Source organism: Rhinatrema bivittatum, chromosome 4, assembly GCF_901001135.1.
Source record: "Rhinatrema bivittatum chromosome 4, aRhiBiv1.1, whole genome shotgun sequence".
NCBI lineage: Eukaryota > Metazoa > Chordata > Amphibia > Gymnophiona > Rhinatrematidae > Rhinatrema > Rhinatrema bivittatum.
In genome coordinates this window covers 249465650-249492639 of record NC_042618.1, presented here as the reverse complement: position 1 = coordinate 249492639, position 26990 = coordinate 249465650, and the positions used below count along the sequence as shown (strand labels likewise).

General features: G+C 43.2%; 1 protein-coding gene across 3 annotated transcripts in view; it reads left to right on the top strand.

Annotated features, from left to right (window-relative positions):
- The window catches only part of DENND5B (DENN domain containing 5B), a 476583-nt gene that overhangs the window by 429335 nt on the left and 20258 nt on the right, over positions 1-26990 (top strand). For all 3 annotated transcript variants that reach the window (XM_029600012.1, XM_029600011.1, XM_029600010.1), the window contains one exon: positions 23583-23757. In XM_029600012.1, the coding sequence (XP_029455872.1) occupies positions 23583-23757 (175 nt within the window). The remainder of the gene's footprint in view (positions 1-23582; positions 23758-26990) is intronic.

Below are 26990 nucleotides of genomic sequence, written 5' to 3'. Positions count from 1 at the left end.
ACTAGTTTATTGTGTGCGGCGAAACAGCCGCAGTGTTAGCGCGGCTGCTAACTACTGCGTTACGGGCCAGTGAAGGGTTATCGCGGTCCATGATAGTTCCAGACAGCCTGTTTCCAGGGAGAGAGAGAGAGAGAGAGAGAGAGAGAGAGAGAGAGAGAGAGAGAGAGAGAGAGAGAGAGAGAGAGAGAGAGAGAGAGAGAGAGAGAGAGAGACTGACTTACTATAGTGCCTATGCCCTAGACAGGTATTTTAATCCCTATGGGAGGGCCACCTACTAACTCGGGGTGGGGATTAGGTATGAGCGTCGGGGGTTGGGGGCCACTTTCGCATTCCACATGAGACCTACGGAAAGAACAGTGGTCTCTAGTGAAGATTTGCTGGCCGTCGGAGTGAGGAAACTCACTCCAAGAAGAGATTTGGGCTACATTCTCTCCACCTAGCTTGTTGTTGCCCAGGTAGAGTGTCCAGCAAGCTAGGTGGAGAGAACGTTGCCCAAACCTCTTCTTGGAGTGAGTTTCCTCTCTCCGACGGCCAGCAAATCTTCACTAGAGACCACTGTTCTTTCCGTAGGTCTCATGTGGAATGCGAAAGTGGCCCCCAACCCCCGACGCTCATACCTAATCCCCACCCCGAGTTAGTAGGTGGCCCTCCCATAGGGATTAAAATACCTGTCTAGGGCATAGGCACTATAGTAAGGCTCTCTCTTTCTCGCTCTCTCTCTCTCTCTCTCTCCCTCCCCCCCCCCCTCCTCCCTCCCCGGAGCCTGAAACGGGCTGTCTGGAACTATCGTGGCCCGCGATGAAAAACCGGGAAATATCGTGCACTGCGATGAAACACCCAAAGAATCATTGCACACTGGGAAAACATCGTGAATTGCGCTAATGTTTTCGCGAATGGCGAAAACATCGCCGCACGCGATGTTTCCCCACTGCACGAAAGAAGCCTCATTTGCATTGGTAACGCCCCCTAATGCGTTACCAATGCGATATTGGAAAATGAGGCCCTATGTGGCAAATTTTCTGAAATTCTATAGCAATTCAGTAACATGTTTGCATATACTGGGTATGGGGAGAGGTGGTATACAGTTCATTGGTAAGGAACGAATTTTGCAGGATTCTGCCTGCATGTGAATCGTCAGTGTGATGTTTAGCAGGGGCTTCATCAATACCACCGTGCTATTTATCATTAAAAAAAAACCCTAATGGGCACCAGTAGTTAATATAAGGCAGATTTCAAAGGTGCTTTTCAAATGGGAAGTATTTTTTTTTTGTAAACTTTAAATAATTTTAATTGATTTTCATGCTGTTATTGGTGTGAAGGAAGAGGAGGAGTTAAAACATTTAATTACTGTAGTAAAGAGAAGGTTGCTGGAGTTCAACTTGAGATGAAACCCTGTAATATATTAGAGCAGAGACCATGGCATCTTGTTGCTAGTGATCTGAACATGACCTCATTTATAACCAAAGAGCCAGCACAGTGACCCATGTGCCAAGTGCTGTACACTGCCATGCAGAGGGTCCTCAGTTCAGTCCCTGGATCAGGGATCTGTGGGTTGGCTAGGACTGGGAATACTGGAGAAGCAGCATACATGCCCCCCCCCCCCACCACCACCACCACCACCACCTCCGGTAGGGAGGGAGTCATGGTTATTATTTAAGGGTGATATCTGAAGGCTGGTTTCAGGGCCCATGATTACAAGGTTGCAGAAGGGGCCCAGGACAGACAATGCAATGACCAGACTAGGTATGTTGGTGGGGGGAGGGAGATATAAAACAGGGGAGGAAATCCTGGAGTAGTTGCAAATGAAGGCTCTTGGTGCCAGATCCCAGCCCTGGTTCCGCTTGAGCAGAAAGTACAAAGGAGCAGGAGGAAACTGCTGAGTCAGGGGGAAAAAAACCCAAAACTAAGTAGGTCCAGCTAATTAGCATTACTGAAATCTTAGTGATATGCATAGCAAACATTTGTATATGTAGGCATAATAGTGTGCTGCAAACAAAAGCAGCTATCACATTTTTTAAAATTAGATTTTTCCTTAGTGTTCGGGTCAATCCCAATGAGTGGGTTAAGCACCTCTGCCAGCAGATCGAGACAGAGCAAAAGCTGATATCATGGCTATATAGTCTTGCCCTGACATCAGCCCACCATCTCCAGCAGATGGTGGACATGCATTTCCTTTTCAGGGATTGCCTGTGAGTGTAAAAAAAAAAAAAAAGAAAGAAAGAAAGAAGTTGGAAAGGAGATGTCCATGTAGCATCACTTGCCTCCTGAGGTGATACCGTGCCGTCCCTCCCTCCCTCCCTCAGTAGAGTGGCTCAGTCCAGTAGCCTTGACTGGAATGGACCTAAATTCCAATTAACAGTTATAGGCAGAGAGAGGCTTGGCAGTGAAGGCTTTAGCCCTTTCCCCCCATAGCCGGGACCTGTTCCTACTCTCAGCCAGGGAGAGCTGAGCTCAGGTAAAAGTTTTTAACTTAAAAAAAAAAACAAAAAAAAAACCTCAGCAACAGGAAGACAGCAGGAGAAGGGTCTGTTCCCTCAGCATTTGGCTATCCCACTCACATCTGTGAGGACTGCTGTGAGGTGAGGAGAGAATAAAGGCATGGTGGGGTGAACAGCTATTTGGTGAGGCCCCGCATCCAGGCTTCTCCATTTATGGCGCATGGTAGGCCATGGGTACTTTGACATGCTTTGTGCATTCGGGTGTGCGCCCATTCTCATTTGTGCATGCAGTTGGGTGCTGTTCCTTCTGGACACACATCTTGTGCGCCCAGTTTAGGCGTCAGCGCTGGGCGTCCAGTTTGAGTGTCCAGTGAGACGAGCAGCCTAGGCGCGTGGACTTGGACACACATGTTTTGTGCGTCCATAATAGGTGCTCTTGTACTCGTGGAAAAGCTAGGCACGAGCCTTCATCAACGTGTGCACTTATAGCATGGCGCCCACTGTGAAGAAACCTAAGTGCCTATCTATCTGTGCTGCCTACCACATCAGAGCCATTCAGCTGGAGCTTTCTTTAAGCTTGTGTCAGTCCTGCCTGGATGCTCAGGGAGATTTGCCTCCTTTAGATTGTGTTAACAATGGTCCATCTCCTCCGTCTGAGGGAAGTGGGACCGAGGGAGACACTGCAGGGATGTCTCCTCCCCGGATTGGTCTGTAGATCAAGTTCTCAGGGGACACTGGTTCTCAGGATGTCAGGTTCGGGCCTGGAATGGATCTGGCCTCCTTTTCTTGGGTGGAATTCTTTCAGGGATTGCAGACATTTCTACACGGCCGGTCTGCTGAGGTGGCAGTTCCTATTAAGGTTTGTCCAGGTGTTCTGAGTGCTCCTCTGCCTGTCTCCATGTTCAAGCACTATAGCGCAGTGCTGTCTGACAGAGCTCAAATGCAGGTGGATCAGGATGATACCGATGATGATGGTGGTCTGGTAAGGAAGGGGGATATTCCCCCAGGTTTGAAGCCATATAGAATTCTACATTTCTTTCCAAGAGATGAGTTGCTGGGTCTGATATCTCCAAATCTGAAAACCCTCGGAGTGGCTGGGCCTGACTCCTTGGGGATGCAGGAAGAGGATCCTGTTTTGGTCACCCTGCACAAGGCTTCTTGTTTCTTCCCCCTCTTGGATGCAATCCAGAATTGGATTGATCTGGAAAGGAATACGCAAGAAGCATCCTTTAAAGGAGGACACATTTAGCAGGTTTATACTCCCTGGATCCCCAGGCCAGAGAACATTTGCATTTCCCTAAGGTGGATGCCTTGGTGTGTTCGGTTACGAAAGGTACTACCATCCCAGTAGAGGGAGGTGCGGCTCTGAAGGATGTTCAAGATAGGAGGATTGAGGCTATCTTGAAGCAAGCCTTTGAGGCAGTGACGATGAACTTGCAAATTGCTTCTTGTTGCACCTTGGTAGCTCAGGCTACCTTGCAGCTTTGTCAAAAGTCTGGTGGAGTTGGGTCCGATTTAGGATCTATGGTAGAACCAGAGACCAACCTTTTAGCTGATACAGACTGTGACTTGATACATACAGCCATCAGAGGATCTGCTTCAGTTATTGTGGCCAGGCAAAAGCTGTGGCTGCGCAACTTCTCCATAGATACTATTTCAAAGTCCAATCTGACTAAGCTGCCTTTCAAAGGCTCGCTTTTATTTGGCAGTGAATTGGTTAAAATGGCAAGTAAATGGGGAGAGACACAGGTCCCGTGTTTGGAGGATAAGAAGCCGGTTTCCTGGACTTCTCAGGCAAGTGACTACTCTCAAGACTACCAGCGTTTTTGGCCTTATAAGGGAGGTTCTTCCCAGAGATCCCATTCCTTCCACAGATCTCAGTCCTTTCACCCCCGAGGTTCTTGAAAGGATACAGGCTCCGGAGGCAGAGCCCTTTGGCCTTCCCAATGAAGGTTTGTGGGCTCACCTGGTGATGCGGTAGACAGGTGGGCATCTATCCTAGTTTTATCACAGTGGGGCCAGATTACTTCAGATCAATGGGTTCTCAAAGTAGTTCAGAAAGGCTATGCTCTAGAATTTCTTTACATTCCTCCAGATGCCTTGCAGCTCCCCTCAGAAGAGGGTAGAAGTGGAAACGACATTATCATGGCTGTTGATTCTGAAAGCAGTGATCCTCATTCCTAAATTGCAGTGAAATATGGGCTTATATTCCATTTATTTTGTGTTGCCCAAGAAGTAAGGGTCTTTTTGGCCCATACTGGATCTCAAGGGTGTCAACCAAGATCTACAAGTCATGCATTTCAGGATGGAAATGATGTGCTCTGTCGTAATGGCAGTTCAAGTAGTGGAGTACTTCATGTCTGTGGATATGATTGAGGTGTATCTGCATATTCCCATCTGGCAGGAACATCAGCGGTTTCTCCAATTTGCCATCCTTGATCATCATTACCAGTTTCAGGCCTTGCCTTTTAGACTAGCCACAGCGCCCAGGACTTTTCCAAGGTCATGGTAGTGGTAGCGGCAGCCCTTTGCAAGGAGGGCATTCTAGTTCATTCCTATCTGAACGACTAGTTGATTCGAACCAAAACATTAAGAGTCTTCGCATGTCCCACAGGGAGGTTTCCTTGCTACAGGAACTAGGCTGGATGGTGAATCTGGTCGAGCAATTTACAACCATCTCAGACCATGGAGTATCTCAGGGTTCAATTCTATACAAGGCAGGGCAGAGTGTTTCTGCCGGAGTCTCTGATTCACTTGTTGATGCGAGTCTGATCCCTGAGGAACGCTGTTCCTCCAACCATGTGGTCTTATCTACAGGTCCTGGGATTGATGGCTGCCACATTAGAAGTAGTTCCCTGGGCAAGGGCACATATGTGCCCTCTTCAGCGGGCCTTGCTCTCCCGATGGCGTCTGCAGTCACAGAACTGTGTGGTGAGGCTGCTTCTTCCGATAGACGTGAGATCCCAGTTGAACTGGTTGTTACACGTGGACCATCTCCGGAAGGGAATTCCCCTGATGACGCCGGATTGGTTGGTACTCACAACAGATGCGGGGGGCTCACTGTCAGGCACTGATGGTGCCAAGGGTATTGGAATGTGGTGGAGCGGCAGTGGAACTTTAACAGATTTGGAGGCACAAGCAGTGCAGTTGTCATGCCTTTGGTGTGCTGAGCAGCTAGAGGCTCGGGTGGTCTGGGTAATGTCCAACAATGCGACAATGGTGGCTTACATCAATCATCAGGGTGGAACCAAGAGTCGAAAAATGTCAGAGGAGATAGATGCACTCATGGTATGGGCACATATCCTAAGCATATCCACCTCTTATATTGCCATAAAGGACAATTTCAGAGCCAATTTTCTCAGCAGGAAAAGCTTGGACCCAGGAGAATGGGAGCTGGATGATGAGGCCTTTCAGCTCCTGATGGACCGATGGGAGGCCTACCGGATCTAGACCTGTTGGCAAACTTCAACGTGAAAGTTCCACACTTCTTCAGTTGCAGGCGGGACCCAAAAACACTGGTTATAGATGCTCTCATTCAGGAGTGGCCACATAGTGCCCTGCTGTATGCGTTCCCATCTTGGCCTTTGATAGGCAGGCTGGTGCAGAAGATTGGAAGTCAAACCAACACTGTCCTTTTAGTGGCTCCGTATTGGGCATGAAGGCAATGGTTCACCGATCTCCAGAGACTTCTGGTGGGCAGTCCCCTCTGGTTACTGTCTCGTCAGATCTGTTATGTTAGGGGCCCATTCTGCTTGAGGATCCGGGTCGGTTCGGTCTTACGGTTTGGCCATTGAAATGGCTCGGCTATTGAAGCACAGTTATTCACTTTCTGTAATTTTCTACTTCTGTAACTTAAGTGTTTGGAGGGTGTTTGAGGCCTGGTGTTCTGCATGAGGCACTCATCCGCTCAAGATGGATATTCCTTTGATTTTGTAATTTTTACAGAATGGCTTGCTTAAGGATTTGCTCTTAATTCTTTGAAGGTTCAAGTTGCGGCTTAATTCTTTGAAAGTTCAAGTTGCTGGCTTGTTACGGGGAAGAGTCAATGGAAGGTCTTTGTCTTCCCATCTGAAGTGTCCCATTTCTTGCAGGAAGTTATTCATCTTTGCCCCCCATTGCAGCTTTTGGTGCTTTTGTGGGATCTTAACTTGGTCCTTGAGTTCTTGGCAGGTCTGACTTTTCGACCGCTGTGTACTCTTTCCTTATGGCTGCTTACTTTGAAGTCAGTTTTTATGGTAACAATCTGTTCGGTTCCTTGGGTCTCTGAGCTGCAGGCTGTATCCTACCATGAGTCTTTTCTCTATGACTCCGGGTGCGGTTCTGCTTTGGACTGTTCCTTCCTTTTTGCCCAAAATGGTTTCAGACTTTCATTTGAAACAGCCCATTTCTCTGCCTGCCTTGGACAGGGACAGAGATGAAGCTGAGTACCAACTTTTGCGTTCCTTGGATAAGTGTCATTTACTGCAGTACTTGGGCATGATTTAGATTATTCAGAAGTCTGAAAGCCTGTTTGTGCTCCATGGTGGAGGTAAGCAGGGAGCACCAATGATGCAGGCAACAATTGCCCACTAGGTTAAGGAGGTCATTATGGTAGCCTATGTGGCTGCTGAGGTTGCCTTACCAAAGCAGATTAGACCACATTCCATGAGGCAACCTCAGCAGCCACATAGGCTACCATAATGACCTCCTTATCGTGGACAGAGCTTGCTTTGTTGTCACTTGCTGAAATTTGCCAAGCGGCAACATGGTCATCTTTGCGCATCTTCTCCAATCATTACCACTTGGGATGTTAGGGCTAGGGAGGATGCCACTTTTGTGTGGGAATTTTTGACTGGGCCGCTGGCAGCCTCCCACCCTTTTCAGGATTAGCTTTTGTTCATCCCACTCGTTGGGACTGACCTACCCGAACGCTAAGGAAGAAGAAATTACCGCTTACCTGATAATTTCCTTTCCTTTAGTGAAGGGTAGGTCAAACCCAGACCCGCCCTCAGCTGCTGGATTTGGATTTGTGGTTAACCTTCTTAGGGAGAGTGATGCAAAGTATGATTCCTGCTCTTCATTGATAGCTAAAAGTGAAAAGTGGCTTCTATAGTTCTTAGTTTGCTAGATATGTTCCTTCTTTTGGCTAAGCTCAGTGTTCGGGTTGGTTGAGAAACATGAATGGTTGCCTGTTGCTAATAATGTTCAAGTTTAATCAGGTTTGTCCACAGATTGACTTTTCCAGATAATACTGGCGGGCTGATGTCAGAACGGGACTGTATAGCCTTGATGTCAATTTTTGTTCTGTCTCCATCTGCTGGCAGAGGTGCATAACCCATTCATTGGGGTTGACTTACTCTTCACTAAAGGAAAAGAAATTAACAGGAAAGCAGTCAATTCTCCTTATTTCAAACATACAATTAATAAAGTACACTTGAATAAAGCAAGCACTTATTATTAAACTAGCCGTTAAGCCCGTAACAACGGGCTACATTAAAAAAAAAAATTCGGTCCATTTCCTCCCCCCTCCCCCTCATTCTCCCCTCCCCCTCTATTCTCCCTCCCACCTCCCCCCTCTAGTCTCCCTCCCACCTCCCCTCAGTCACTTCCTCCTCCTTCCCCCCTCCTCCCCTCAGTCACTCCCTCCTCCTTCCCCCCTCCCCTCAGTCACTCCCTCCTCCCTCCCTCCCCCTCCCCTCAGTCACTCCCTCCTCCCTCCCCTCAGTCACTCCCTCCCCTCTCCTCCTCCCCTCAGTCACTCCCTCCTCCCTCCCCTCAGTCACTCCCTCCCCCCTCCCCTCAGTCACTCCCCCTCTCTCAGCTCATTTACAACCCCTTCGGATGGCACAAACGGAAGATCTCCGGGGAGGTCCCTCCCTCCCTCGCGCGCGCTGCCACCACCGCTTTTCGCCACCGCTCCTCGCCGCCGCCGCCACCATGTTCTCAAAGAGCTGACGCTCTGCTCTGACCAACGTGTTCGCCCGCACATGCGCAGTAGAGCTGCTCTCTACTGCGCATTTGCGGCACGTCGGTCAAGCCTCATTTATCTAATTAAATAAGGAAATACATTAAGAAGAAAAAGAAAACAACTATTACACCCTCACATGGGAAGTACAAGACACTAATAAAAAGAGAAGAAAAACAAGCCTAAGTGCATACATATTGAGCCAGTATATAACAAGAATGGCTGGCATATTCAAAGCATGTTTAGCGCTAGGAAGCCAGATAAGTAGGACTTATCCAGCTATCTAGCAGCTGCTGAATATCTGGTTAAGTTCAGCAACCACTAGTTAGCCAAATAAGTCACTTATCCTGCTATCTGAATAGACAGTCAGTGGGAGGGCAATGGGCGGATCGAGGTGGCACTACTTATCCAGTTTAACTTAACCAGATAAGTAGCCATGTTTGCTCTTATCCGGTTAAGTTAACTGAATAAATTAGACCTGCCAAAGAGCACCAAAGACTTATCTGGCTCAATAGCTACTTCTGTGCGGACATTCAATAGTATAGCTGTGCTGCCGAATATCCCTTATAGCCTAGCCAGATAAGTTAAATCCAGCTAAATTACATATCCAGATAGCTTTCAGTATTGATGTCTTATACAAATCCTATGGGAGAAATCCTATTTTGCAGGAAACCCTCTAATTGCACTGGGTCATAAAATATATATCTATTTCTCCCCAAAGGCATACAACATTACAGAAAAATGTTAACGTAAAAGTAGCTCTTAAGGCAACTATTCTACCTCTCATTGCCAAAAAAATTTCCTCAGTTGCATTAATCTAGACATATTGGGGAATTCAGTAACCTTATGACCCATAAACATATTATCCTTACTGTGGAAAAACATTTTCAACGTTCATTCCTTATTCTGTTCTAAGGCAAACATTACCAATAAGGTAGCTCTAGAAGAAACCTTTACATTAGAGTCCTGCAGGAAACCAGTTAAATCCAAACCATCTTACACAAACTTTTCATAAGAAATAATAATAAAACTTTTACTCTTTGTGCTTTGCACAGTTCGGGTTCAGCAACAAAATAATAAGATATTAAAATTCAAAAGCAAACATAAAAAACCAGATGATTAAAATAATGATTGGAGGCAACCGCACAATCCAAAATATTAGGCTGCAAAAGCCTGTGTGAAATAAAATGTCTTTAATTGTTTTCTGAAGATATTGTTTCCAGTGAAGCAGGCTACACCCTCCTACAAGGAAGACAGAGAAAGAAATAGGAGGAATGGAATCGGGGCCAGAGGAACCACTAGGCGAACCAGGCCTGGGCCTGGGGACCGAGCAGCAGCAGCGCCAAAGAGGAGTGGAGATTCGGAAATCTCCACTCCTCTTTGCCACCGTGGCCCCACATGGCTCGTGCCCCCTAATGGGGGGGGGGGGGAGCGGCATGAGGCAGAAGGTGTCTAGAGTACCTAATCCCCTTGCACCGGCCCTGGCTGGAATCAATCGAAACCTGCAGAACTTCAAGGTAGAACTTTCTCACCTAAGTCCAGTGGCGCCATCAATGGGGATTTTGGAAAATTTTAAAAACGAAGAAGGTCTCCTTGAATAATTTTTTTTTTCATAATTTATTTATTGATTTTGAATAACATTTACAAAGCAATAAAAAATATCTTTGTACAGAAATAATTGGAGATCTTTACCAAGTAATATGTAATGAAGAAAAAAGTAAAAATTACATAAAGACATAAATTAACCATCTCTTTATTTGGACACACAATTTAAACCAAGGGGTATTTCCAATAGGAGGCGTCTTAATATCCCAAAATTATTTATATATAAAGAAAAAAGGTTAACCTACTCCCTTAAGTATAAATATACCTAAGATACTCGGGTATTTACCATTTAACCTTGAGGGCCTTTGTGGTTCTTCAAGAAATTACTCAGCTGGTCCGGTTTAAAGAAAATAAATGTACTATTACCTTTTTTTTTTTTATCACACAACGACATGGATAACATAGTACGAATGTTGCACCACATTCCAGAACTTCTTTTTTCATAATCAAGAAGGCCTTGCGGCGATCTTGTGTCATTTTAGCGAATAATTTTTAAATTGTTTTTTGTACCCCGCCCTGAACATAAGGGCGGGTAATAAATATTTTAAAATAATAAATAAATTTCCAAGTTTACAATGCAGGATTTCCTTGTTCTTAATCAAAGCTACCTCTCAATTCTGCAGCTTTTGGCATTATTCTTCTAATTTAGCAATCTTCCTATCTTGCTCTTTTAAAAGTTGTGCATAGGAGCCTATCTGTGTAGACATCTCTCCCATGTTAGCACATAATAGATCTTGGCTGTTATGGAAGTTTTTAAACCCATTCTGGCTGTCCACAATATCTTTAATGTTGTTAAAGTTGATTTTTGAGGAGCAGAGAATTCATATGGTTTTCAGACACCACCTGAAGTAGTTGCTCCAATAGCGCTCAGCTTCTCGAGTGTAACTAATAATGGGACTTCTTCCATCTTCTTTAGGAAGGGTATGGACACTTTGAGCCATCTGACCTACCTTTGCAGATCTTTCTGATATTTCTACTCCAGTTATAAGTGGCACACAGGCATTGAGGCTCAATGAAACAGAAGAGCCATTAGAAGTGGCAGAAGGACTGCCAAACTGAGATTCCTGTAGAAACACCTTGATTAATAGGTGTCACAGAAGCCTCCATTGTTGATTGAGAAGTTGGATATTGTATGTCATACCTGGATGAGATGGACCCAAGTGTGCCTTTTCTCTTTTTGGGTTACCCAAAGAGACCTGCAAGATTGCAGGAAAAAAGAAAAAGTTAATGACCACAAAATCAACAGCTCCAATTCTTTGGCCAGAGTCATGCCCCTTTGGCGTAGCTTTGGCTGCGTGCCACAGAGCTCCTGTTCTTATATGTGGAGCTTGTGTCTTGATTACATCAAATGCTCTACAGCAGCTATAATTCCTCAAGTAGTTTTTGAATCAAGGTAGGGCAAAGCTGATGGAACTTCCACTCCTAGCTTTCGCCCTAGAAAATATTTTTTGTGTGAAAGAGATAGATGAGTCACACACAGAATAAAAATGGTGAATGTAGTTACTTTGCAGGTTGTCGAGTATATTTTATTGTAAGTGTCTGAATAATTACCCCCATGCATTCTTTTTTTAATGGGGTCCATAATCAAAGCCATTTAGCTGGATAGCTTCTGAGTTATCTAGCTAAATGCTAACATTTGAACATTTTGGGCACCTATCTGGCTAAAATTTGGCCAGATAAGTTCAGGATGTTCCAGTGTGGAGGTAAATTAGCCACATAAGTAATCCAACTAACTCTGGTTATGCTGAGAGCCAACCTAAGGTAAGCTGAATAAACTTATCTGGCTAACTTTAAGATAGTCTGGTATATTCTGTGGAGCAGCTGTGCCACTGAATATCCCACCAAAATTATCCAAATAAGTTTATCCAGATAACTTTACTGGCTGGAGAGTGATTGAAAATAGACCCCAGTGTGTTTTTCCTTTAATAAAAATAAATAAATAAAGTTGCATATGTATTCTTTGTCTATCTGTGTACACATTATCTCCTGCACCATTCAACCTTCAGGAAATTATTTATTTCTAATGCCTTAGAATAAACAGAATTGTCTACCTATCTGATGCTTTATTAGCAGCAAGACTTAGATTGAAGAGAATTTTAGATTTCCTAGAAATTTCTAAGAGGTTACAACTATCAAGCAGGTTTCATATTTGTTGCCAGAACAGTATATGCAAATCTTTTTTTTCACCCATGTATGCATGTAATTTTATTATGAACATCTCATGAATAATAATTTAAAGAGTTTCATTGCTAATGACTAGCTTTAACCTTGTAATTAAAGTTTTCCAGTTAGATTACATATTATTGGGCTCTAGTGTGATTATGAATGTTTTATTGTATCCTACAGTGGACATGTATTGGAAGCTGTGGGTTATTAAAAACTGTTAAATATTTACAGCCAGGTGTTTTTCATTGAAAGGATTCTAATTTGTAGATCAAAGGAAGTGATGTTCACAGCCTGCTTCATGCTTTTCTTTCCTTTGATTTTATTTGTTATTGTGCATGATAGTCCTTTCCGTGCCAGCATCAAGTGCAGAATATGTTAAGTTGCCACTTAACATAGGGAAATTAATTATCACTGGAATGTTTCTCAAACTGGGGGGCATGTTTGTATGTAAAATTAAGTTGTTCAAAAGAAACTGAATAGAAATGCAGGAGACCCTGGTTTGACTGTGGAGTTGGGAATGCCGTGGAAACAGTATTCACAAAACCAGAACAAGGAAGTTTTGTCCAGCCATTGTGCAAGAGCAATACCTACTAGTTGGCTCACAGTGTGTCCTTATCCTGAGTTCTGGTGGGAGACCCAGAAAGCTTACAGTAAAGACTGGGCTACATGGAAGGTAGGAAAATACACAGCTGCAAATATAAGTTCATGGAACTGTTGTCACAGTAGAGACAAGTTCTAATTGAGCAAGAAACCCTAACAAAGCGGGAGGAAGCCACTGAGTCAAAATAAGAATAAAGCGGCCTGAATACTTGTGCCAAAGTTCTGGTTCCATTGAAAAGCATCAGTGTATTGGGGGCAGTTTTGAATAGTCTGCATTGTTTGCAGTGTACACAGGCACTTTTAGCCTGTGTACATTGCAGCAAATTATCAAAGGAAAACCATGCATATTTGCCTTTAAAAAAAAAAATCTGCAACTACAAATAGTGAGACTGCATCTGGAGTACTGTGTACAATTCTGGTCAATAAAGCTCAAAAAAGATGTAGTTGAACTGGAAAAAGTACAGAGAAGGGTGACCAAAATGATAAAGGGACTGGAACAGCTTCCCTATGAGGAAAGGTTAAAAAGGTTAGGGCTGTCCAGCTTGGATGGCTGAGGGGGGCATATGATGAGGCCTAAAATGAGTGGAATAGAACAGGTAAATGTTAATTGGTTACTCTTTCAAAAAATACAGAAACACTCCATGAAGTTAATAAGTAACACATGTAAAACAAATCGGAGAAAGTATTTTTTCACTCAATGCACAATTAAGTTTTGGAATTCATTGCCAGAGAATGTGATAAAGGCAGTTAGCATAGCTGGGTTTCAAATATATTCAAATATATTCAACTCTAACATTACTCTCTGCATCAACAGCAGGGGGTGGCAGGAAATTCAAATCAAACAGTTACCAACAAGGGCCCTGAACTTGGTAGTCGGTGAAACAGATAAGTATGGGAAAATAAGTGTAGGAGCTTGCTGGGCAGACTGGATGGGCCATTTGGTCTTTTTCTGCTGTCATTTCTATGTTTCTACATTTGGACAAGTTCTTAGAGGAAAAGTCCATAAACTGTTATTAACCAGGTAGACTTGGTGAAAACCACTACTTATCCCTGGGCATTAGCAGCATGGGATCTTAGGAGTGTGCATTCGGTCCCTACGTATTGGCAATCCGCAAAGGATGTGGCCATATTCGTTGTATTCGTGGGGAAGCGAAACGTATCACGATTCCCCACGAATACACGAATCTTCGCCGAATTATTCGGTCGCCTAAAGAAACCAATTTGAACAAACCCCCCACCCTCCTGACCCCCCCAAGACTTACCAAAACTCCCTGGTGGTCCAGCGGGGGGTCCGGGAGCCATCCCCTGCAATCACACCTCTGTGCTTGTTTCAGAATGGCACCGATCGCCTTTGCCCATACTATGTCACAGGGGCTACCGGTGCCATTGGTCAGCCCCTGTCACATGGTAGGAGCACAAGATGGCGCCGATGGCCATGTGACAGGGGCTGACCAATGGCACCGGTAGCCCCTGTGACATAGTAGGTCAAAGGCTATCGGCGCCATTTTGAAACCAGCACCGAGGGTGTGAGTGCAGGGGATGGCTCCCGGACCCCCTGCTGGACCACCAGGGAGTTTTGGTAAGTCTTGGGGGGGTCAGGAGGGTGGGGGGTTGTAGTTAATTTAATTTTAGCAGGGGAACGAACCGAAATGGACGTATTAACCAATTGGGGCGCCATACGGCCGAATGCAAAGTATCTGCCACCCCCACCCCCCCGACGAATCCGAATGCAACGTATGGCGTCCCTCTGCATATCCCTATGGGATCTACCTGCTATTTGGGATCCTGCCAGGTACTTGTGACCTAGCTTTGCCTCTGTTGGAAACAGGATACTGGACTTGATGGACCCTTGGTCTAACCCAGTATGGCAATTCTTTTGTTCTTTTCAGTTCACATATGTTTCTCCATAAGTTGAATGCATTGAAGATGAGATTTGGCAAAGATTTCAAAGTCCAAACATTTTAGAACTGTTCAAAAATGGAGCTTTTAATATTTTCATCAAGATACTAGTTTCAAATTTTCAACTGATCTGCTGTTCAATCTGTTCCTGTACCATTATCATCAAGATTTGGGCCCTCCAAATGCACGAAACATGATCCATGTTGTGGAACTATGAATTCAGTTGAAAATTTGAAACTGGTATCTTGATGAAAATATTAAAAGCTCTATTTTTGAACAGCTCTAAAATGTTTGGACTTTGAAGACTTTGCCATACCTGATTTTGTATGCTTATTTGCTTGGTGATTTGGCTATCCACCTACACCTTTACTTTTCTACATAAGATGCGACATCAAAAGATAATTTTTAAAAGGATTTCATGCAAAAAACACCAGTTTATATGCATACATTGGCTTTTGAACATCTGCTGGGAATTATGTGGAGCAAGGTATGCTCATAACACGATTATGTGTGTCCTCTTCTTGCAGTAGGCATTCTTGGGGGGCAGAGTTGGGGCTGGGAAAACATTTTGCACATTCTTTCAACTTGTGAAAATATGCACATAAATGTGCATGCAGAAAGTTACACCTGCTAAGGGAGCAGGTGTAACTTTCTGTGCATATGTTCTCACAACCAGGAATTTTCAAAGCAGACAAATCGAGCAATGCTGGCTGTTGAAAATTTCCCTCCAAAAGACATTTGTTTTCTTCTGAAGGAGGAGGGGCCTGTATGTCCTCAAAAGCAACATCCTTGGATAATTGTAATGTTCCGTATAAGGTATATAAAAAAAAAATTTTTTAAGCCCCAGAGAACAATACTTTTAATGAAACAAAAAACACCAGTATAAAAACTTCGATATGAAAATTCACATCACCCAAACTTAACTGCACACAAAGGGCCAGATTTAAAAACTTGTGCGCGGGCGTAGATTTGTGCGTGCAACCCGGCGCGCACAAATCTACGCCCGATTTTATAACATGCATGCACAGCCGCGCGCATGTTATACAATCCGGGGTCGGCGCACGCAAGGGGGTGCATACTTGTACACCTTGCGTGCGCCGAGCCCTAGGGGAGCCCCAATGGCTTTCCCTGTTCCCTCCAAGGCCGCTCCGAAATCAAAGCGGCCTCGGAGGGAACTCTTTTCGCCTCCCCCTCCCTTCCCCTATCTAACCCACCCCACAGCCCTACCTAAATCCCCCCCACCTTGTTTCGCCGAGTTACGCCTGCCGGCCAGCTGCCAGCATGCAAACCTCCGGCACGGCCGCTGTGCCGGAGGATTCAGGAACGCCCCCAGACCACCACCCCGCCCCTGTACCCACCCCGGACCACCACCACGCCCCTGGCCGCACTCCCGGACCACCCATTTTGGAAAGCCCCGGGGCATATGTGTGTCCCGGGGAAGGATACACGCATATGTTACGCGCGTAACCTTTTGAAAATCTGCCCCAAAATGTTTTGTATATATGTGTGTGTGAAAGGAAAAATATTCAGGCAGCCCATACTGGAATCTTAGTTTATCAGTGACAAAAATTTTAGGTTTCTACTGCCATCATGGGGGGAAAAAAAACCCTTTCAAACTTTATCTTGAAGAATTATTACAAAATAACATAATCAAAATTTGTAGAAAAACATATCATGCAATACTTATCTGAAAAAATGCTGACATGGGCCACATTTCACTACATCTACTTCAGGGCAAAATATCACAGTAGTTTATTTCTTAAGGCAAGGTCTGCTGAAGCTTATGTCACCATTTTGAATGCTTAAAGGAAAAAATGCCCTTTTATTCCATATTACTCAAAGCCATTCCTCCTCTTCATATCCAATGAATGGGCACGCATCATTCAATGTCACAACATTAAACTTCATTCAATACGAAGCATTCAAACAATGATGCAATGACTGAAGTTGGTGAATCCATTCTTGTTCTCTCCGAATCAGCTGACGATCCTGTTCACCGCCACACGGATGTGAAGGGGCAACATTGAGATCAACTGAGATCTGAAAAGAGATGATAGGATGTCACACAATGCTGTACTAACAGAACTTCAAATATCTGTTTTGCAAGACAACTCTCTTTCAGAAAATCGTTTTTTTAATTTACAAGTCATTTTGCCCACATAAAGAAGTTTACATGACTACAATATAATATAAGCAACATAAGTAGTTTCACAAGTTGAAAAATGTTTTAATGAGAATCAGTGTCCCAAAACTGGATGTTCAAAAACAGTAGTCTGCAACATAAATGAGCAAAAAATACAACGCCTGCATGTAACATGTCCTATGGATCCAGTCACTAAAGATATTGATCGTGCTGTTAGCAATGAAGAGAAATATAGAAAGGACAGCAGAAAAGGACCAAATAGTCCACCCAGTCTGCCCAGCAAGCTTATGGTAGTGTCTGCTGCAGGTTATCCCCATACTTAGTTTCCCAGACCGTAAAAGTCAGGGCCCTTGTTGGTTTTGTCTGAATCCAATTCCCCGTTACCTCTTTCCTGTTGAAGCAGAGAGTAATGTTTGCATTGCATCAAAAGTATCAGGCTTATCGGTTAAGGGTAGCAACCGCCATAGCAAGTTACCCCCATGCACTCTTTTCTTCATTTCCATCCTCTAGCCTTTAGGGATCCACAGTGTTTATCCCGTTTGAATTCTTTCACTGTTTTTCTCTTCACTGCCTCCTCCAGAAGAGTATTCCCAGCATCCACCACCCTCTCCATGATGAAATATTTCCTGATGGTTCTGAGTCATCCTCCCTGCAGTTTCATTTCGTGACCCTTAGTTCTACTGATTTCTTTCCAACGGAAAAGATTTGTCAATTGTGCATCATTAAAACCTTTCAGGTATCTGAAAGTCTGTATCATATCTCCTCTGCACTTCCTCTCTTCCAGGGTATACATATTTAGGTCCTTCAACCTCTCCTCATAAGTCATTTGATGGAGACCCCCCACCATTAGAGTCACCCTTCTCTGGACCACCTCCATTCTGTACATTTTGTGATACAGTCTCAGAATTGAACACAGTATTCTAGGTGAGGCCTCACCAAGGACCTGTACAAGGGGATTATCACCTCACTGTTATTACTGGTTATTTCTATCTCTATGCAGTCCAGCATTCTTCTGGCTCTAGCTATTGCCTTGTCACATTGCTTTGCCATCTTCAGATTGCTAGACACTATTACTCCAAGATCCCCCTCTTGGTCTTGCACAACAGCCTTTCATCCCCCATCATGTACAGCTCTTAGATTACCGCACCCTAGATGCATGACTCTGCACTTCTTGACATTGAATCCCAGCTGCCATATCTTTGACCACTGTTCAGGCTTTCTTAAATCACATTTCATTCTCTCTATTCCTTCTGGTGTGTCCACTCTGTTGCAGATCTTAGTATCATTTGCACATAGACAAACTTTACCTTCTATCCCTTCTGCAATGTCACTCACAAAGATATTGAACAGAATCTGTCCCAACACCGATCCTTGTGGCACTCCGCTTAACATTGTTCTCTCTTCTGTGTAGATTCCATTTACCATTTCACACTGTCTTCTATCCATCAACCACTTTGTAATCCATGCCACTACCTTGGCACTCATTCCCAAGCTTCTCATTTTATTCACAAGCCTCCTATGCAGGACCATATCAAAAGCTTTGCTGAAATCCAAGTAGATCACATCGAGCAGTTCTTTAGTCACCCATTTCAAAAAATCAGATTTGTCTGACAGGACCTTTCCCTGGTGAATCCATGCTGCCTCGGGTCCAACTGTAGATAGTTCACTATCGTTTCCTTCAGTAGAGTCTCCATTAATTTTCCCACCACTGAGGTAAGATTAACCAGCCTGTAGTTTCCAGCCTCCTCCTTGCTACCACTCTTGTGAGGCGGGACCATCACCGCTCTTCTCCAATTATGTGGAACCACTCCTGTTTCCAGTGATCTGTTAAACAGGTCATGCGGTGGACCCGCCAGCACTTTCTGAGTTCTCTCAGTATCCTGGGATAAACCTCATCTGGCCCCATGGCCTTGCCCACTTTCAGTTTTCCTAGCTCTTCCCATACATTCTCTTTTGTAAAAGGAGTTTCACCTACTTCATCTCCATATATGGTCTTGTCAACCAGCAATGGTCCTTCTCCAGGGTCATCTTTAGTGAACACCAAACTGAAGTGTTTGTTTAGTATTTCTGCCATTTTTAATCTCTCTCCACACAGTGCTCTTCGTCACCTTTCAATTTCACTATACCACTTCAGGCCTCCCTTCTTTCTCTGATATATCTGAAAAATGTTTTGTCTCCTCTCTTTACCTCTTTTGCAATTCTTTCTTCCGCTTGACCTTTTGATTTCCTGATTTCTTTCTTCATCGCCCTCAATTTTAACAGATATTCTTCCTTGTGTTCCTTTTTTTGGGATCCTTTTTACTTCTTGAATACTGTTCTTTTTGCCTTGAGAACCAGATTGATTTCTTTTTCCTCTTACTCTTCTTTACTTTCGTAACATATAGATTTGTTGTCTTTGAAATAACTCCTTTTAGTTTGGCCCACTGTTATTCCACTTCACCAATTTTCTCCTAGTCTTCCAGTTCTTCCTCCAGGTGCATGCTCATTTTGACAAAGTCCGTATTTATGAAATTCAAAACTCTGTTCTCAGTATCCTATTTGCTATATCAAACCACTAGGGTTCAGGTGAGCCCCTACATGAATGTCAGAGACATTATCTTCATTAGTTAGCACTTTATCGAGGATCACACCCTCCCTTGTGGGTTCCATTACCATTTGTTTCAGCAGAGCACCTTGAAGGGCATCCACTATATCTCTACCTTTTATAGATTCCACAGAAGGGATGTTCCAATCCACATCCGGCAGATTAAAATCTCTGAGCAACACTTCTCCTTTCTTTCCTACTTATGGCTGTTCTCAGTCAGGTCTCTGGCCAGTTCATCTGTTGTAGACCACATTCTTCTCTTTTTAGGATGGTCCATAATGCTGCTTCTTTACCCTACATCCCTTGTGATTCAGTTGCTTGGATATTATTTTTGACATAAAGAGCTACTCCTCCCCCTTTTCTGACCTTCCTTAAGTTATATCCTGAGATGGCAGTATCCCAATCATGAGACTCAGTGAACCATGTCTCTGTAACAGCAACAATGTCCAATTTCGCCTCTACCATTAGGGCCTGCAGGTCTGGGATTTTATTGCTCAAACTGCGAGCATTTGTGGTCATAGCTTTCCAGCTGCTCTTCCTAGTTATCTTTTCTGTTTTTTTGAACAGATTGATTTTGTTACTTTCTCTTCCCATTTCCTGTATTGCTTAGGGGTGATATTCTGATTTCATTGGCCACCTCTCACCACCCCCCACTCCCTAGTATAAATTCCTAATAATGTATGATCCTGCCACAGACAAATATAGGCCATCCTTACCATATAATCTTTTATTGCTCCGTACATGGCCCCAGCCTCCAATGTATCCAAAACCATTTTCCTTACACCAGGTTTTGAGCCAGACATTTAAATTATCTATCAAGTATAGCCTTTCCTTTCCCTTACCCTGAACAGGCAATAGTCTTTGCCATGTGTCTAATCTTCTCCCCTAGATTTTGGAAATCTTCCTGTACTTTGTAAACACCATTTCTAGTGACTAATATATCCTGTAGATTTTGACTTCTAGTGTATGCCAAGTGAAGAAATAAATTGAAGCATTGACAAAGACAAAATCTTCCATTGTTTCCTCAAAATGTAAGCAATTTTCAATGAAAAATTAGAATGACTTAAAATACATCAGAGCTTTTTATCTCTGACTGAAGTAATAAAGCCTTTCCACAACAGAAAATATCATCAATATAACATTTCCAAAAAAATCAATTGAGAAGCAAACGAGGATTGATGCAACCACTGTGAGTCAAAGTCTGCCATGTATAGATTAGCAATAGAGGGAGAAAAAATTGCACCCTTAGCATCCCAGAAACTTGCAAATACAGTTGGCCTTCACACATAAAAATATTTTCTTTTAAAGCTAGAGTAGCTGAAGAAAGAATGAATTCAGTAGGAACTTGAAAAGGTCTCAAATGATTATCCACTGCCCGCTCCAATATAGAAAATGCTCATTCAGAAGAATGGAAGTATATAGAGACGTGACATCTAAAGTTGCTAAAATCAAATCCAATACATCATCTTGAATGTATGACAAATTAAAAAAAAGAGTGGGGTAATGTATTTGTGAAAGAATATTTGATACCAAAGGATGTAAAAATGTATACATATTGGGGCAAAGATTCTAATAAGGATTCATTCGAGGAAATAGGATCTCCAGGCAGACTGCCTGGAGATCCTATTTTGTATGCAGTTTAGTTTGGATACTTTAGGAGATGTGAAGTTTTTGTACCTGTGTAAGGTATTACATATTGCAGAGTCTAGTTTTCCGTATGACTGATATAGATATTGACGTGCAGTATGCAATTTAAAATAAAATAATTAATCTTCATCTGTTTTGTCTATAATATCAAATCCCAAATTAGCATTGATGCACTTAACCGTAAATCTATGGAAATTTTATATTTTTGTTTTCATTGGCACAATGTGTGCTGGCTGTTAAGAAAATGCACCATTTGTAGTTTTTCTGTTTCTTGAGTTTTATAGAATGTTGAAAGAGGTTTTCAAGATCTCTGACAAGGACACATTAAAAAATAATAAAGCAAAGTAACACACAAGATTGGAAGACCAGCCGGACCCCGTGTCCGGCCGGGCGGCGTAATGTGGGCGCAGGCCCACTTCAGAGGCGAGGCGCGTGTGGTTGGAGAGGGGGGGGGGGAAGGTGGAATAGACGGAGGTGAAAACAACGTGGGGACACAAGTAGGGCTGCAACGTGAAGTACGTGAAGGGGGGGGAGGGGGGGACTGAAGGAGAGTGTCATAGAGTTGTGGAATGCAGTGATTGGCTTTAGGTGCAAGGGGGGGGGGCAGATGGAGTAAGCGTGGAGAGCTGGGATAGGTGGGGAGAAAATTCAAACTGCTGGTTAAGCAGTTTTAGTAACGCGGGCTTCAGTCGGTAGCTGGTGAGCGAGAGAGGGTCAGAAGGTTCGCGCGACCCTCCCACCCACCCACCCTTAGTTCTAGGCGATTGTTGTTGGGGAATTGCAGTTTTGTTTGGGGATTTGTCGCAGCGGGGGCGGTTGGTCCGAGCCATAACTGTTCAATTTTGTTGTTCAAGTTATTTGGATTTTGGTAAAGCCGACGGTGGTTGACAACTGAGGGCTGTTGTCAGGGTGTGGCTCCTTGCCGGATGAGGCGGGGGCCGCTTGGCCAGACTCCTTGCAAGTTGGAGGCGGGAGTACACCTGGGTTGGCTCCTTGCAAGAGAGTGTGGCGGGAGTCGGAACCTGGCGTGTTGGGGCCAAAGAGTGTAACAGAGAGGCTGGTTAGGCTATCCTGCCGGAAGGTGGCGGATAGTCTGGTGGGGGGTGGGCAATACCAAAGTCCTAGTTGTTTGTGTTAATGTGTGGATATAAGCTCGGACCACTGAATGATTAAAGCTGCGGCCTTGTTTTACCCACAATGAAATGTGTCTGTGATTATTGGATTGTAAGGGGGTGGTTGCGAGCGAGTGAGGTCCTGCATGCCCACATTATAGCTACTTGTATGCAATCCACATATTCTGGAATAATCCATAGAAACCAACTGGTGAAAATCTGCATCATTATGTGACATGCTGTCCATGAAATGATATCCCATTTTTTTTATTCTTCCATTGATTTTCTTCCAGGTTTTTTTTTTCAATTTATAATTTTATTGAGTAAAATTTAAGGTACAACCATATAACTCCAGTAACATCAGATATAATACCACGTATACAATAATAATATCACATCTTAACAATGTAACCAATTCACTATAACTATTTTCTCCTCCCCGCACCCCACTTTTCCCTCCCACCCAGGAGCATACCACAAGAAACCAATATATAACTATGGGGGAAAGAAAAGGATCTTATGAAGGCATACAAAAAAAATGTAATTACTGAGCCCCAAGTTTCCCAAACTGCACACTCCTTCCCTCTGACTTTAGTGGAAAGCAGTTCCAGCTCAATCCAATCACAGACTCTAACAAACCCAATCAGCATACAAGGGCGAACTGGGTTTTCCCCATCTCAACAACACTCTTCTCCCCAGTGCTAACAATTTAATAGCTGAGGAAGTATTTTTTCCCATCTTATTGATTCATCGGCCAAAACGGTAGCACGAAAATCCTAGTAAAAGTATATACCCATGAATTTGCAAGAGGTTGAGTTGGTGAGAAAATACTTTGTTTAAACAGAACTAATAGCAAGGTATAATTATTATTTATGAGATTTTGACCACCTGATTTTTTTTTTGTGGAAAAAATTAACAAATGTAATATATATATTTATGCTCCAGGAATGGCAAATGTGTAAATCTGCAATTCATCCTCACTGCTTAGATGCAAACTACATTAGAATGTTGTTGTAGGAGGAAACTAATGTTTAAACCTAAATATAATTTGCTTAAGTATTTGCGGGTTCTCTTTCAAACACTGGTATCCTGGATGCCCTCTTAATTCTTTTTGGGACTTACAATTCCTGGCAAACACTAAACCAAATACTTAGGAATAACACCCTTAATTTGTTTTTCTTTTGCCTCCCAGGGTATGCAGCGCTGAAAATAGTGCCGTATACCAAAAGGAAGGGGTGACTATAAGCAGAACAGCTGGTGTAGACTATTTCAGTGAAAGTGACCATGTTTAGAATTGCAATCAAATTCCTTAAAAATCTGATGCTATCACTGAGATTATAAATTATAAAGCAACATTTTTAGTGAAAAAAAAAACCATGGTTTTTAAATGCTTTTTTTAGGTTATTTTATATTCACTGCTTGTTAATCTGAATTCGGTTTCCAGAGAAAGCTGTTGCTTATTTTGAAACAACTGATCAAATCGGAGCTGGTGAAGAAGAGGTACTGCTTCAGAGGTCATCCTGCAAAACATTCTGTCATTATGTGAATGCCATTAGCACTACACCCAGGAACATTGGCAAGGATGGGAAATTTCAGCTTCTGATCTGCCTCGGCACCAGGTATCCAGTGAATCTTTTTCATTCTGTTATTGTGATAATGTAAGTGGTACTCAAACAAGTCCTCGGGCCCCCAGTCAGTCTAGATTTCAGGATAATATTAACAAATATGTGTGAGAGATCTATGGTCTTAAGCTAAATATGTACAAATATATATTCTGCAAATTCATTTGGGAGATCTTGAAACCCAAAATGATTTAGGAGCCAGAAGACCAATTTGAATACCAATGTTAGAATAACCCTATCAGTATTAACTTTTTACTTAAAATATATTTAAAAATATAACCAACTTAGAAGTCAACTATGAAATATTTCTCTTGGGAGAAAAGCAAGTTTGCTTACCTGTAAACAGGATTCTCTGAAGACATCAGGATCAATCAGCCTTAACCAGTGGTGACATCATCCAACTGTGCCAACATGGACTTAGCTCTTAGAGCTCAGAAAAAATCTTTCTGAGCATGTGCAAGAGTTCCCACTTGCGGTCACTGCCTCATGAGTACTTGGTGTTTTCTAGACTTTGATTTAGCAAAATAATCAACTCTTCAGGGAGGTGGGCAGGTATTAAATGTATGACTGATTTATCCTATCTACAGAGAACCCTGGTTACGGTAAGCAAATTTTCTTTTTCTGTTGACAAGCAGGTATATATCAACCATAACAAGAGGGAAGCCCCAAGTAGATGGTTGCCTTGCAGAGCAACTAATTAACAGACAACCTGGCCCCATCAGATGGAGAGTGAACTACTTTTTCAGCAGGTTGCAAAAACTGTTGCCCAAAGTTACTGTCTTTTTAGGATGTACATTCTAGTCCATGGTAGGATGTGAAATGACTTGATGAGGAAGTCACAGCTTTGCATAAGTCTTCAATAGAAATGACCCTCAGATGAGCCACTGTAGTCGCCATATCTCTCAATTGATGAGTCTTGACAGGGTCTGTAATCTGTAAGCCTGCCAGCATGTAACAGTGCGCTTTACAGTTTGCCAGCCAATTTGACATAGTTCTTTTGGCAACTTCCCTTCCCAACTGTTTGGGATCAAAGGATACGAACAGTTGAGAAACTTGAAGATGAAATTGAGTCCTCTGCAAGTAATATGCTAGGCTCTTTGCAGTCCAAGGAATGAACAGCCTGTTCTCTTCTATGTGCATGCAGTTTCAGCAAGGATGTTGTCAGAACAACAGTTTGGTTAATGCAACATGCAGGTACTTCTTTTGGATGGAATTGAATGAGTTTACAGAGCAACCCTATTGCAAAAACACAGTAGGTATGGCAAATAAGGTATCAAAGCCTGTAATTCACTTATTCTTCACTGGAGGCTGAACTGATAGAGGAGGTAGGAGAACCACACTTGCTGCCGCCAAGCTGGAATTATGAGGATCTCCTTTTGTTTGTCCTAAAGCACCTTCCTAATATTTCTGGCAATGAGAGGAATTAGTGGTTATGCATAGAGTAACCAACACTAGTTGAACCTGAAAGCATTAGGAGCTGATCTATAAATGCTTCGAATAGAACTTTGACCTTCCAGTTGTCCGATGAAATAAAAAGGTCAGTTATCAGTGTCCCCAACAGCAGAATAAGTTATCTTTGACCTCCTAATCTAAGGACCACTCATGAGGCTGTAGAATTCTAAGATAATCCGCCAGTCCAATAGGGAGGTTACTTGTTGTGATGACTTGCCTATGACCAGATTCAGAGGGCATACGAGCCATGTCTCCATGTTTGTTTATATAGAATCTTAGGACGTATTGGATGGCTTGCAGTTCCAGCAGGTTGATCTGCATTCCACTTGGGACCCGCCTCCCTTGGGTCCATGCAGCAACACAGTGCACCCCCAACCTCTGGTGAAGGCATCTGTGCCAGGACGTGCAATGGGAGATTGAGGATCAGTACCTCTCGGTTTATCCAACACTACAGGGATGCTCACATTTGGGGATTAATTGATATCTGATGAGATAATAGCTAGAGCAGACAATCCCACTGGCTTTGGAGGGTATATTGAAGACCACACATGTTCAGACAAGTCAGAGGAACAATATATACAACTGCAATTGTATGACCTAGGAGGACAAGGATTGAACTTGCTAATATCCGGTTCTGCTGTAGAAGGACCTCTTGAGGTCCATCAAAGACACAACTCTTGGCAGATGGAAATGCCTTCTGTCTATGTCTATAAAGATTACTATGAACTGAATCCTCTGGAACTGGTATAACTTGAACTTTTAGAAATTGATAAGGAAGTCCAGGGACTGGAGAAACTTTATTGTTGTGTGGGAGGAAGTCTAGTACATCCACCAGAGATAAGCCCATCACCAACCAATCATCTAGGAACTGGAGCATGCAGACTCCCTGCTTCTGGAGCTGTACAGTCACAACTGCCAAACACTTTGTAAACACTCTCAGCACTGCAAAGAGGCCAAGAGAGAGCACTTCATACTGGTAATGATCACCCCCTACCACAAATCTGAAGATACTCCGATTTGGAGGGGGTGAATAGGAATATGCACATAGGTTTCCTTCATGTGCAAAGTGAACATCCAATCCTTTGACTGAATGAAGGGTAGAATTGTCCTGAATGAATTTATCTTGAACTTTGTCCAGAACAGCAATCTGTTCAGAATCTGCAAATCCAAGAGATTTATTTTGTTATATTAGGACGTGCCTCTACATGAACGTTTGCAGTGATTTATAGTCCCCCTGACTTCTTAGAGATCAAGAAGAACCTGGATAGAAACGCCATGCTGTGCTCTGAGGAGGGAAAGGTTCTATGATCTTCTACTGAAGAAGGGACTTTATTGAAATGGGGAAGTACCTGGAGGAAGAACTAGAAGGCTGGGAGAAAATGAGAGATGTGGGCCAAACTAAAAGGAGCAATTACCAAGACAACTAATCTATATGTTAGGTTTCATTTTTCTCTTGTTTCTTTACTTTTCTATCTGTTTCTCAAAGGAGGTGGTAGATAAAATAAAAGCTAAAAGAACAGCATTTAAGAAATATAAAGGATCCCAAAGGGAGGATCACAAGGAAGAATATCTGGTGGAACTGAGGGAGATGAAGAAAGTAATCAAGAAAGCAAAAAGTCAAGCAGAAGAAAGGATTGCCAAAGAGGTAAAGCAAGGTGACAAAACATTTTTCAGATACATCAGAGAAAGGAGAAAAGTCCAAAGTGGTATAGTGAAATTGAAAGGTGAAAAGGATCAATGTGTGGAGAGAGACGAAGAAATGGCAGAAATATTAAACG